At 47.3% G+C, this 14933-nt stretch overlaps 1 protein-coding gene across 1 annotated transcript in view; it reads right to left on the bottom strand.

Annotated features, from left to right (window-relative positions):
* Positions 1-14933, bottom strand: part of LOC120062765 (WSC domain-containing protein 2-like) — a 46745-nt gene that overhangs the window by 10546 nt on the left and 21266 nt on the right. The window contains exons 4-5 of the mRNA XM_039012832.1: positions 7713-7834; positions 1696-1870 (exon numbers count right to left, since the gene is read on the bottom strand). Coding sequence (XP_038868760.1) covers positions 1696-1870; positions 7713-7834 — 297 coding nt within the window. The remainder of the gene's footprint in view (positions 1-1695; positions 1871-7712; positions 7835-14933) is intronic.

The raw sequence follows: 14933 nt of genomic DNA, 5'->3' as shown, positions 1-14933 counted from the left end.
ATCCTCACATTGTCTCTCCTAGCATTGCTATGTGGATGACACAACTACTTTTCTCCTTCCTCACTTCTGACACCCAGGATGCGACACGCATCTCTACATGCGTGGCAGATATCTCAGCTTGGATGTCGGCCCACCACCTCAAGCTCAACCTCGACAAGACAGAGCTGTTTTTCCTCCATCAAAGTTGGCAACTCCACGGTGTCCCCCTCCCAGACTGAAAAGAACCTTGACGTGACCCTGGACAACACGACCCTACCTCACACAGGAACCGGCGCTGGTCCTAATCCAGGCACTTGTCTTATCCCGTCTGGTCTACTGCAACTCGCTGTTGGCTGGGCTCCCCGCTGGTGCCATCAAACTCCTGCAACTTATCCGGAACCCTCCAGCCCGCCTGGTGTACAACCTTCCCAAGTTCTCCCATGTCAACCCGCTCCACCGCACATTCCACTGGCTTCCAGTTGAATCTCGTGTCCACTACAAGACCATGGTACTTGCTTACGGGGCAGCAAAAGGAACTGCCCCCCCCTACCTTCAGGCTATGCTCAAACCCTACACCCCAACCTGAGCACTCCGCTCTGCCAACTCTGGTGTTTTGGCCCTCCCACCTCTACAGGAGGGCAGCTGCTGCTCAACCTAGTCCAAGCTCTTCTCAGTTCCACCATTGGGGTGCCAGGACAATCTTTCCCCTGAAGCTAGGACAGCAAAGTTCCTGCCTATTTTCCCGAAAACATCTGAAACCCTACCTCTTCAAAGAGTATCTTAAATAATCCCACAGCACCCCTTCTCACCACTAGCTTTGACTTTGTACTTACTGTGATATGTGGTTGTCCCACTTAGCTATCTTAACTGTAAGTCTGTAACTGTACGTCAGTCTGGATAAAAGCATCTGCTAAATGACTAAAATGTAAAAAAATAAATGTAAAAATGCATACAGCACTGTGAAGTGCAGAGCCTGAGCTCTGACGTTATTAATAGCATGTTACTTACAGCCACTGGGCCCAATTTAGGTGCTTAACAGAGCCATTTTCAACCCGTTAACGGCTACGTGTGTAAAGGGCTACGGAAGCAAGAGATGCTACAGTACATCAGTAATGTGTGCTGAGACAGCTGGGGATGCACAGGCCTTCCTCATACTGGAGCAGAAAATAAAGGTCACATAATACATGGCCAGTGAATAGTTTTAAATATATAGCTTTTTAAACAACTACACAGTAGGCTTCCTTTTTTGAGTTGCATTGACTGTTGTTTTTAATGGTATCCTTATAATATGACTGGTCCAGACCAGGTTGTTGTTGTACACGGTTTATTTGAGCCTCTATTTCTGCTTCTGAATGTAATTAGAGTTGCTACAGCACTAAGGCTGCATTGCTCACAGCCTATCTGAGCAGCCATCTGCAGAAGTGTGATAAAACAGCCACGTGGGGGATGGGGGGTGATGGTGTGAAATAAGTGAGCTAGCCGTTTCACAAGAACACCCTCCCAACACCGGCCCATGGTCAGAAATACTGCCACTCCTGTACCACTTTCAGCACTCTGCCAATCTCTTCTACTCAAAGAGCATCAATACAAATCTATGGAAATCCATCCTTTAATATGAATGACATTGGTAATGGTAATTGATGTAGTTGTATCCAGTCATTACAACTAGAGAGGGCTTAGAATGATGAGGTCAGTGGCACATAGTGAATCGTTTACCTTGGACCTGTGTCTGGTACACCACAAAGTACTTGTCATTCCCACAGCTCTCAAACTCTTCACCATGGCAGCGGTGCATGCACATTTCCTCATCCTCCATCTCATGGAGGGAGAAGTGGGGGGTGGGGAACCCACAGAGACACCTGTCTCCAGCCAGGACCGCTAGGGACAGCTCCTTGAGGGCAGGAAGGAGGGAGTAGAGGGATGTCAGAGGGAGAAAGATATATGCATATGATACACTTGCACACAACACTATAGCTGTGTCGAATACTCATACTAACCGCACTAGCCATACTATTTGTGACGTAAATTGAGTATATAGTATGCTTATTGGTCATAGTATGGATATAGTTAGTATGCCAAAAGTTCCCGGATGACATACTAAATTCGCCAAAATACGAAGTATACATGCAGTGGTCACTATTTCTGTGCATAATGCAATTTTTCAGGAAATGGGCGTGGCTTCATACATTTTCAGATTTGAAGAAAATGGCGGAAAATATGCAGCCGAAGTCCGACGAGAGCGGATATGTCACGACTTCCACCGAAGTCGGCTCCTCTCCTTGTTCGGGCGGCGTTCGGCGGTCGATGTCACCGGCCTTCTAGCCATCGCCGCTCCATTTTTCATTGTTCCATTTGTTTTGTCTTGTCCAGGCTGGTTTTCCATGTTCCGTGTTTATTTCACGAAGTATGTTTATTTGGTAACTATAGCTTTTGTGACTGTTTTCGCGCTTTGCACTTTTGCCATTTTTGCTGGAGGTTTTGACGCAGTTGCGTCCGTCTGCTGTTTGCTCCTGCCTAAATAAAGTGTGCGCCTGTTCACAACTCTCTGCTCTCCTGCACCTGACTTCGCTACCAGTACGCACACCCGTGACAGAATTCCACACCACCCATGGAGTCAGCAGGAGCAGGTACCCCGGTTAGAGGAGTCGAGGAACGCGTCCGAGAACACTCTGCGATGCTGCAACATCTCGGCGCCACGATGGATCGCGTTGTCCAGACCATGGACCGCTGGGAGAGACAGGGAGTCTCTCCAGCGCCTCGACCAGCACAACCAGGGGTATCTCTACCCGTCCCTCCTGGATCCGATCCCAGTGGGTTGCTTCTCTCCCTTCCCAGGGAGAATGAAGGGACGGCAGCACGGTGCCAGGGGTTCCTATTACAGCTGGACCTACACCTGGCCACCGTTCACCCAGCTCCCTCGGGAAGGGAGAGGGTGTCTGCCCTCATCTCATGCCTTTCAGGGAGAGCTCTGGAGTGGGCAAATGGCGTGTGGGGAGAAGGAGATGTGGCGTTGGACCACTTCGAAGATTTCACCCGCCGCTTTGACCACCCGCCCGACGTTAGAGCAGTGGGGGGAGCGGCTCTTCCACCTGAGGCAGGTGACGAGGAGTGCCCAGGAGTTCGCCCTCGAATTCCGGACTTTGGCCGGATGGAAAGACAGGGCCCTTATCGACCACTATCGATGCAGCCTGCGCGAGGACGTCCGGCGGGAGCTGGCCTGCAGGGATGCCACCATCACCTTTGACCAACTGGTGGATCTGTCCATCCGGTTGGATAACCTGCTGGTCACCAGCGGACGTCCAGAGAGGGCTCTGTTGGTTCCATCTTCCAGCACCCCCGCTCCGGTGCCCATGGAGCTGGGAGAGGCTGCACTTAGGGAGGCTGGAGGGGGGGCCTTCACGTGCACCATCTGTTGCCGCAGAGGGCACTCTGCCGGTCGGTGCCAGGTTGGTCCCTCTGGGAGTCGAGGCAGCAGGCAGGGCTCTCTGGCATCACCCCAGGTGAGTAGGCACCACTCTCATCCAGAGCCCTCTGTTAACCACCTGTTTGTTCATGTTTGTTTTCCTGAGTTTTCCCCGCATTCCCAGCATAAGGCGCTCGTCGATTCAGGCGCGGCTGGGAATTTTATCAACAGAGTGTTCGCCCTTAGTTTAGGGATTCCCATTGTTCCTGTGGTTAGACCTTTCCCGGTACACGCTCTGGATAGTCGACATTAGGGTCGACATTAGGGTCCGGGTTAGGGTCCGGGTAGTCGACATTAGGGTCCGGGTTAATCAGGGAAGCCACCATCTCCCTGGCCATGGTGACGCGGGGGAGTCACAAGGAGAGAGTCAGTCTCTTCCTCATTGACTCTCCTGCGTTTCTCGTGATACTAGGCCTTCCCTGGTTGGCTCGTCATGACCCCACCATTTCATGGCAACAGAGGGCTCTAACAGGGTGGTCGCGATAGTGCTCGGGGAGGTGTGTAGGGGTTTCCGTTGGTGCTGCCACGGTGGAAAGTCCGGACCAGGTCTCCACCGTACACATCCCCCCAGAATATGCCGATTTGGCTCTCGCCTTCTCCAAAAAGAAGGCGACTCAATTACCACCACATCGACGGGGGGATTGTGCGTTAAATCTCATGGTAGACGCTGCACTTCCCAGGAGTCACGTGGATCCCCTGTCGCAAGCGGAGACGGTGGCTATGGAGACATACAGTGGGGAGAACAAGTATTTGATACACTGCCGATTTTGCAGGTTTTCCTACTTACAAAGCATGTAGAGGTCTGTCATTTTTATCATAGGTACACTTCAACTGTGAGAGACGGAATCTAAAACAAAAATCCAGAAAATCACATTGTATGATTTTTAAGTAATTAATTTGCATTTTATTGCATGACATAAGTATTTGATCACCTACCAACCAGTAAGAATTCCGGCTCACAGACCTGTTAGTTTTTATTTAAGAAGCCCTCCTGTTCTCCACTCATTACCTGTATTAACTGCACCTGTTTGAACTCGTTACCTGTATAAAAGACACCTGTCCACACACTCAATCAAACAGACTTCAACCTCTCCACAATGGCCAAGACCAGAGAGCTGTGCAAGGACATCAGGGATAAAATTGTAGACCTGCACAAGGCTGGGACGGGCTACAGGACAATAGGCAAGCAGCTTGGTGAGAAGGCAACAACTGTTGGCACAATTATTAGAAAATGGAAGAAGTTCAAGATGACGGTCAATCACCCTCAGTCTGGGGCTCCATGCAAGATCTCACCTCGTGGGGCATCAATGATCATGAGGAAGGTGAGGGATCAGCCCAGAACTACACGGCAGGACCTGGTCAATGACCCGAAGAGAGCTGGGACCACAGTCTCAAAGAAAACCATTAGTAACACACTACGCCGTCATGGATTAAAATCCTGCAGCGCACGCAAGGTCCCCCTGCTCAAGCCAGCGCATGTCCAGGCCCGTCTGAAGTTTGCCAATGACCATCTGGATGATCCAGAGGAGGAATGGGAGAAGGTCATGTGGTCTGATGAGACAAAAATAGAGCTTTTTGGTCTAAACTCCACTCGCTGTGTTTGGAGGAAGAAGAAGGATGAGTACAACCCCAAGAACACCATCCCAACCGTGAAGCATGGAGGTGGAAACATCATTCTTTGGGGATGCTTTTCTGCAAAGGGGACAGGACAACTGCACCGTATTGAGGGGAGGATGGATGGGGCCATGTATCGCGAGATCTTGGCCAACAACCTCCTTCCCTCAGTAAGAGCATTGAAGATGGGTCGTGGATGGGTCTTCCAGCATGACAATGACCCGAAACACACAGCCAGGGCAACTAAGGAGTGGCTTCGTAAGAAGCATCTCAAGGCCCTGGATTGGCCTAGCCAGTCTCCAGACCTGAACCCAATAGAACATCTATGGAGGGAGCTGAAAGTCCGTATTGCCAGCGAAAGCCCCGAAACCTGAAGGATCTGGAGGTCTGTATGGAGGAGTGGGCCAAAATCCCTGCTGCAGTGTGTGCAAACCTGGTCAAGAACTACAGGAAACGTATGATCTCTGTAATTGCAAACAAAGGTTTCTGTACCAAATATTAAGTTTTGCTTTTCTGATGTATCAAATACTTATGTCATGCAATAAAATGCAAATGAATTACTTAAAAATCATACAATGTGATTTTCTGGATTACAGTGTATCAAATACTTGTTCTCCCTACTGTATGTCTCTGAATCCCTGCGTCAGGGGTACATTCCTCCTTTCTTTTTCGTGAAGAACGAGGAGGGAGGTCTGTGCCCGTGCATTGACTATCGAGGTCTCAATCAAATCCCGGTGAGGTACAGTTACCCGCTACCTCTCATCGCCACGGCGATTGAGTCAATACACGTGGCGCGCTTCTTCACTAAACTGGATCTCAGGAGCGCTTACAACCTGGTGCGTATCCGGGAGGGAGACGAGTGGAAAACGGCGTTCAGCACCACCTCAGGGCATTATGAGTACCTCGTCATGCCGTACGGGTTGATGAATGCTCCATCAGTCTTCCAATCCATTGTAGACGAGATTTTCAGGAAACTGCACGGGCAGGGTGTAGTGGTGTATATCGATGACATTCTGATATACTCCGCTACATGCGCCGAGCATGTGTCCTTGGTGCGAAGGGTACTTGGACGACTGTTGGAGCATGACCTGTACGTCAAGGCTGAGAAATGCCTGTTCTTCCAGCAGACCGTCTCCTTCCTAGGGTATCGCATTTCCACATCAGGGGTGGAGATGGAGAGTGACCGCATTTCAGCCGTGTGTAATTGGCCGACTCCCACCACGGTAAAGGAGGTGCAGTGGTTTTTAGTGTTTGCCAATTACTACCGGAGATCTATCCGGGGTTTTGGCCAGGTGGCTGCTCCCATTACCTCACTGCTGAAGGGGGGTCCTGTGCGTTTGCAGTGGGCAGCTGAGGCGGACAGGGCTTTTGGGCACCTAAGGGCTCTGTTTACCTCGGCTCCCGTGCTGGCCCATCCGGATCCCTCTGCTTGACAGCGGTTGTGAGGCCAGAGTGCTCTGGTCAACTCTACTCCTCGGCCAGAGCGTCCAGTGTGCGCTCTCAATTTACAAACTGACATTTTGACAACACACTGAATTTACAAGCGCACTCAGGGCCAACTGGCACTCCAAATTGAATTTAAGAACAGACCCGAAGTCGTAAAATGTCTAGCTAGTAATTTGTTACGCTAACAAGCTAGCAAGAGGTTGCATAGCAACAGCATCAACTTCCGGTAGACAGGCGAAGCGCTAGGTTGCATTCCAAACACTTAAAAGACACACCCTCTCCCCTCAGCCCTCAAATTAAGTGGACACGTCTGATGTTTGTTTCATGATGTCTGACGAGTTGACATTTGCAGGGCATGGGGCGATAAAATAATTAATTAATTTTAAATGGACCACTCTTGCACGGAAATGTGTCACTCGTTCATCCCACGGTTGTGTTTTCAGTCATCATGGAACTGTTGTGTGTGTGCCTTATATGCGCTACAGTCAATTATGATTGCATTTCATAGACAATGCATTCGCAGACATCGAATGTTTGCCATCCTATTATATCAGGTAAATCGGAAATTACAATGTATAAGTCAAGGAATGTTATGTGCGCAAGTTAACGTTTCCAAAAGCTAACTAAACAAAAACATCATTACTTTTGTTACATGTTTGAGTCATCATGTGCATTAGTAGCACAATTTCTAACTTATTTGCATTCGTTTTTACTTACACTTGTGTGTTGACTCCATATTAATGTTGGTTTTAAGTTTTGGCTGACTTTTCTTAGCGGATGTACAATCATCGCGAATTGAATTATGGGGCGTTTCAGGCCGGGAGTGAACATAATTGTACACTCGCAAATTCAATCAAAAACGAGGGCTGAGGGGCTTACGTTGCCAACTTCCCTTGCTTGGCTTATCATTTGGACAAACGACAAAGATGGCCATGGGGATTCCCCCAAGAGCAAAAGGCGAGGGTAAGTGGAGGAGGGTGTGTCTTATGAGTTTGAAACGCAGCCCTAGTAGCACATTTGAAAGGATAATGTTCGTTTACAGTTTAATAAAATTAACTAATAGTATATACGATGTAGTATATACTCATTAAGTATGTAGTATACAGTATGTTAGTATGGGTATTCGAACACAGCTAATCTCTCTCTCTTTCTCAGCAAACAAGCAAACAGACATCAAAATCTGACTTCACAACATGTACATTTCCCTCACCTTCTCTGTGCAAAAGTCCACACACTTCTCCACTGACATGTTCTGGATGACAGCGCTGATGGGCAGGGCCAGGGTGACGTTGTCAGGTCTGTGGAAGCACCCCTTAAAGATGGCACTCCCATCTGAACCAAGGAGAAACGCAACATACTAGATTAGTATCGATCACTAACCGATTTTCATGTGTGTTCTGACTGAACAAAGCTTTCAGTTTGACCCCTATAGTATCCATCAACCTCTCCCTTGGCCTTGCTAGGAACCTAACACAGAGCATGAGGCCCTGACCCAGCAGCGGCCTGCCCTGAGCCGTTACCATCACACCAGGAACTGCCTGGCTCTCCTGCACTGGCTGTCTCAACAACCTTCCTCCCCAGACTGTCCCTATGGGCAACCACAGTGCACACAGGCCCAGCCATACTGTAGAACAGCAAACAGGCCCAGCCATACAAAAAACAGGCCCAGCCATACCGTAGAACAGCAAAAAACAGGCCCAGCCATACTATAAAACAGCAAACAACAGGCCCAGCCGTACAATAAAACAGCAAATAACAGGCCCAGCCATACTGTAGACCAGCAAATAACAGGCCCAGCCATACTGTAGACCAGCAAAAAACAGGCCCAGCCATACTTTAGAACAGCAAAAAACAGGCTCAGCCATACTGTAGAACAGCAAAAAACAGGCCCAGCCATACTGTAGACCAGCAAAAAACAGGCCCAGCCATACTGTAGACCAGCAAAAAACAGGCCCAGCTATACTGTAGACCAGCAAAAAACAGGCCCAGCCATACTGTAGAACAGCAAAACAACAGGCCCAGCCATACTGTAGAACAGCAAAAAATAGGCCCAGCCATACTGTAGAACAGCAAAAAAACACGCCCAGCCATACTGTAGAACAGCAAAAAATAGGCCCAGCCATACTGTAGAACAGTAAAAAAACAGGTCCAGCCATACTGTAGAACAGCAAAAAATAGGCCCAGCCATACTGTAGAACAGTAAAAAAACAGGTCCAGCCATACTGTAAAACAGCAAATAACAGGCCCAGCCATACTGTAAAACAGCAAAAAACAGGCCCAGCCATACTGTAAAACAGCAAAAAAACAGGTCCAGCCATACTGTAAAACAGCAAAAAACAGGCCCAGCCATACTGTAAAACAGCAAAAAACAGGCCCAGCCATACTGTAGAACAGCAAAAACAGGCCCAGCCATAGTGTAGAACAGCAAAAAACAGGCCCAGCCATTCTGTAGAACAGCAAAAAACAGGCCCAGCCATACTGTAGACCAGCATATAACACGCCTAGCCATACTGTAAAACAGCTAAATACAGGCCCAGCCATACTGTAAAACAGCAAAAAACAGGCCCAGCCATACTGTAGACCAGCATATAACACGCCCAGCCATACTTTAAAACAGCTAAATAACAGGCCCAGCCATACTGTAAAACAGCAAAAAACAGGCCCAGCCATACTGTAGACCAGCAAAAAACAGGCCCACCCATACTGTAGACCAGCAAATAACAGGCCCAGCCATACTGTAGACCAGCAAAAAACAGGCCCAGCCATACTGTAGACCAGCAAAAAACAGGCCCAGCCATACTGTAGACCAGCAAAAAAACAGGCCCAGCCATACTGTAGAACAGCAAAAAATAGGCCCAGCCATACTGTAGAACAGCAAAAAACAGGCCCAGCCATACTGTAGAACAGCAAAAACAGGCCCAGCCATAGTGTAGAACAGCAAAAAACAGGCCCAGCCATTCTGTAGAACAGCAAAAAACAGGCCCAGCCATACTGTAGACCAGCATATAACACGCCCAGCCATACTGTAAAACAGCTAAATACAGGCCCAGCCATACTGTAAAACAGCTAAATAAAGGCCCAGCCATACTGTAAAACAGCAAAAAACAGGCCCAGCCATACTGTAGACCAGCATATAACACGCCCAGCCATACTTTAAAACAGCTAAATACAGGCCCAGCCATACTGTAGACCAGCAAATAACAGGCCCAGCCATACTGTAGACCAGCAAAAAACAGGCCCAGCCATACTTTAGAACAGCAAAAAACAGGCTCAGCCATACTGTAGAACAGCAAAAAACAGGCCCAGCCATACTGTAGACCAGCAAAAAACAGGCCCAGCCATACTGTAGACCAGCAAAAAACAGGCCCAGCTATACTGTAGACCAGCAAAAAACAGGCCCAGCCATACTGTAGAACAGCAAAACAACAGGCCCAGCCATACTGTAGAACAGCAAAAAATAGGCCCAGCCATACTGTAGAACAGCAAAAAAACACGCCCAGCCATACTGTAGAACAGCAAAAAATAGGCCCAACCATACTGTAGAACAGTAAAAAAACAGGTCCAGCCATACTGTAGAACAGCAAAAAATAGGCCCAGCCATACTGTAGAACAGTAAAAAAACAGGTCCAGCCATACTGTAAAACAGCAAATAACAGGCCCAGCCATACTGTAAAACAGCAAAAAACAGGCCCAGCCATACTGTAAAACAGCAAAAAAACAGGTCCAGCCATACTGTAAAACAGCAAAAAACAGGCCCAGCCATACTGTAAAACAGCAAAAAACAGGCCCAGCCATTCTGTAGAACAGCAAAAAACAGGCCCAGCCATACTGTAGACCAGCATATAACACGCCTAGCCATACTGTAAAACAGCTAAATACAGGCCCAGCCATACTGTAAAACAGCAAAAAACAGGCCCAGCCATACTGTAGACCAGCATATAACACGCCCAGCCATACTTTAAAACAGCTAAATACAGGCCCAGCCATACTGTAAAACAGCAAAAAACAGGCCCAGCCATACTGTAGACCAGCAAAAAACAGGCCCACCCATACTGTAGACCAGCAAAAAATAGGCCCAGCCATACTGTAGAACAGTAAAAAAACAGGTCCAGCCATACTGTAAAACAGCAAATAACAGGCCCAGCCATACTGTAAAACAGCAAAAAACAGGCCCAGCCATACTGTAAAACAGCAAAAAAACAGGTCCAGCCATACTGTAAAACAGCAAAAAACAGGCCCAGCCATACTGTAAAACAGCAAAAAACAGGCCCAGCCATTCTGTAGAACAGCAAAAAACAGGCCCAGCCATACTGTAGACCAGCATATAACACGCCTAGCCATACTGTAAAACAGCTAAATACAGGCCCAGCCATACTGTAAAACAGCAAAAAACAGGCCCAGCCATACTGTAGACCAGCATATAACACGCCCAGCCATACTTTAAAACAGCTAAATACAGGCCCAGCCATACTGTAAAACAGCAAAAAACAGGCCCAGCCATACTGTAGACCAGCAAAAAACAGGCCCACCCATACTGTAGACCAGCAAATAACAGGCCCAGCCATACTGTAGACCAGCAAAAAACAGGCCCAGCCATACTGTAGACCAGCAAAAAACAGGCCCAGCCATACTGTAGACCAGCAAAAAAACAGGCCCAGCCATACTGTAGAACAGCAAAAAATAGGCCCAGCCATACTGTAGAACAGCAAAAAACAGGCCCAGCCATACTGTAGAACAGCAAAAACAGGCCCAGCCATAGTGTAGAACAGCAAAAAACAGGCCCAGCCATTCTGTAGAACAGCAAAAAACAGGCCCAGCCATACTGTAGACCAGCATATAACACGCCCAGCCATACTGTAAAACAGCTAAATACAGGCCCAGCCATACTGTAAAACAGCTAAATACAGGCCCAGCCATACTGTAAAACAGCAAAAAACAGGCCCAGCCATACTGTAGACCAGCATATAACACGCCCAGCCATACTTTAAAACAGCTAAATACAGGCCCAGCCATACTGTAAAACAGCAAAAAACAGGTCCAGCCATACTGTAGACCAGCAAAAAACAGGCCCACCCATACTGTAGACCAGCAAATAACAGGCCCAGCCATACTGTAGACCAGCAAAAAACAGGCCCAGCCATACTGTAGACCAGCAAAAAACAGGCCCAGCCATACTGTAGACCAGCAAAAAAACAGGCCCAGCCATACTGTAGAACAGCAAAAAATAGGCCCAGCCATACTGTAGAACAGCAAAAAACAGGCCCAGCCATACTGTAAAACAGCTAAAAACAGGCCCAGCCATACTGTAGAACAGTAAAAAAACAGGTCCAGCCATACTGTAAAACAGCAAATAACAGGCCCAGCCATACTGTAAAACAGCAAAAAACAGGCCTAGCCATAGTGTAGAACAGCAAAAAAACAGGCCCAGCCATAGTGTAGAACAGCAAAAAACAGGCCCAGCCATTCTGTAGAACAGCAAAAAACAGGCCCAGCCATTCTGTAGAACAGCAAAAAACAGGCCCAGCCATACTGTAAAACAGCTAAATACAGGTCCAGCCATACTGTAAAACAGCAAAAAACAGTCCCAGCCATACTGTAGAACAGCAAAAAACAGGCCCAGCCATACTGTAAAACAGCAAATAACAGGCCCAGCCATACTGTAGAACAGCAAAAAACAGGCCCAGCCATACTGTAGACCAGCAAATAACAGGCCCAGCCATACTGTAAAACAGCAAATAACAGGCCCAGCCATACTGTAGAACAGCAAATAACAGGTCCAGCCATACTGTAGAACAGCAAAAAAACAGGTCCAGCCATACTGTAAAACAGCAAATAACAGGCCCAGCCATACGGTAAAACAGCAAAAAACAGGCCCAGCCATACTGTAAAACTGCAAAAAACAAGCCCAGCCATACTGTAGAACAGCAAAAAAACAGGCCCAGCCATACTGTAAAACAGCAAATAACAGGCCCAGCCATACTGTAGACCAGCAAAAACAGGCCCAGCCATACTGTAGACCAGCAAAAAACAGGCCCAGCCATACGGTAAAACAGCAAAAAACAGGCCCAGCCATACTGTAAAACTGCAAAAAACAAGCCCAGCCATACTGTAGAACAGCAAAAAAACAGGCCCAGCCATACTGTAAAACAGCAAATAACACACCCAGCCATACTGTAAAACAGCAAAAAAACAGGCCCAGCCATACTGTAAAACAGCAAATAACAGGCCCAGCCATACTGTAGAACAGCAAATAACAGGCCCAGCCATACTGTAAATCAGCACATAACAGGCCCAGCCATACTGTAAAACAGTAAATAACAGGCCCAGCCATACTGTAAATCAGCAAATAACAGGCCCAGCCATACTGTAGAACAGCAAAAAACAGGCCCAGCCATACTGTAAAACAGCAAATAACAGGCCCAGCCATACTGTAGAACAGCAAAAAACAGGCCCAGCCATACTGTAGACCAGCAAATAACAGGCCCAGCCATACTGTAAAACAGCAAATAACAGGCCCAGCCATACTGTAGAACAGCAAATAACAGGTCCAGCCATACTGTAGAACAGCAAATAACAGGCCCAGCCATACGGTAAAACAGCAAAAAACAGGCCCAGCCATACTGTAAAACTGCAAAAAACAAGCCCAGCCATACTGTAGAACAGCAAAAAAACAGGCCCAGCCATACTGTAAAACAGCAAATAACAGGCCCAGCCATACGGTAAAACAGCAAAAAACAGGCCCAGCCATACTGTAAAACTGCAAAAAACAAGCCCAGCCATACTGTAGAACAGCAAAAAAACAGGCCCAGCCATACTGTAAAACAGCAAATAACAGGCCCAGCCATACTGTAGACCAGCAAAAACAGGCCCAGCCATACTGTAGACCAGCAAAAAACAGGCCCAGCCATACGGTAAAACAGCAAAAAACAGGCCCAGCCATACTGTAAAACTGCAAAAAACAAGCCCAGCCATACTGTAGAACAGCAAAAAAACAGGCCCAGCCATACTGTAAAACAGCAAATAACACACCCAGCCATACTGTAAAACAGCAAAAAAACAGGCCCAGCCATACTGTAAAACAGCAAATAACAGGCCCAGCCATACTGTAGAACAGCAAATAACAGGCCCAGCCATACTGTAAATCAGCAAATAACAGGCCCAGCCATACTGTAAAACAGTAAATAACAGGCCCAGCCATACTGTAAATCAGCAAATAACAGGCCCAGCCATACTGCAAAACAGCAAATAACAGGCCTAGTCATACTGTAAAACAGTAAATAACAGGCCCAGCCATACTGTAAATCAGCAAATAACAGGCCCAGCCATACTGCAAAACAGCAAATAACAGGCCTAGTCATACTGTAAAACAGCAAATAACAGGGAAGTGAGCTGTCTGTAGGTTATGCACCAAGAGAGGTGAGAACACTCATTGGTATGTACAGACAGCAGGGCACTACAGCCAATATATTTTCCATGGCAGGTGGTCCGTGTGTTGGAGACCTGGAGGAGTTAGTCATAGTGTGTGAGGGACTAAATGTATTTTAGATGTGACTCCTGCCTCCAGAACTCTCACAGCTGCATACAGGGGAGGAGAGACAACCACTCTTTTTATTACTTTCTCTCACTTTTTATATTTTGTCTTATGCTTTCAATCTCTCTCTCTCTGTCTCTCTCTCTCTCTGTCTCTCTTTCTCCCTCTCTCCCCCCATCTCTCAGTTTCTCACTCCCTCCTCCCACCTTCTTTAGGTCTTCCTCTATCTCCTCCTCTTGCCATCACTCACATAAGAAACCATTTCCTTCTTTGGTAATGAAATGCTTCATTGGAGCTTCCTGTGCTAGTTTGTCACGCAACTACAGTATACAGGAAAAAAATACAAACGCAACATGTAAGGTGTTGGTCCCATGTTTCCTGAGCTGAAATAAAAGATCGCAGAAATATTCCATATGCTACACAATGTTTATTTCTCTTACATTTTCTTCACAAATTTGTTTACATCCCTGTTAGTGAGCATTTCTCCTTTGCCAAGATAATCCAGACACCTGACAGTTGTGGCATATCAAGAATCTGATTAAACAGCATGATCATTACACAGTTGCACCTTGTGCTAGGGACAATAAAAGGCCACTCTAAAATGTGCAGTTTTGTCACACAACACAATGCCACAGATATCTCAAGTGTTGAGGAAATGTGCAATTGGCATGCTGACCACAGAAATGTCCACCAGAGCTGTTGCCGGGGAATTACTTAATTTTAGAGAATTTGTCAGAACCTCCAACCAGCCTCACAACCTCATAGCACATGTAACCATGACAGGTAGCCTAGTGGTTAGAGCATTGGGCCAGTAACCAAAAGGTTGCTAGATTGAATCCCTGAGCTGACAATGTACAAATCTGTCGTTCTACCCCTGAACATGGCAGTTAACCCATTGTT

Source organism: Salvelinus namaycush, chromosome 18 (genome assembly GCF_016432855.1).
Source record: "Salvelinus namaycush isolate Seneca chromosome 18, SaNama_1.0, whole genome shotgun sequence".
Taxonomy (NCBI): Eukaryota; Metazoa; Chordata; class Actinopteri; order Salmoniformes; family Salmonidae; genus Salvelinus; species Salvelinus namaycush.
This window is presented reverse-complemented; position numbering and strand designations above follow the sequence as displayed.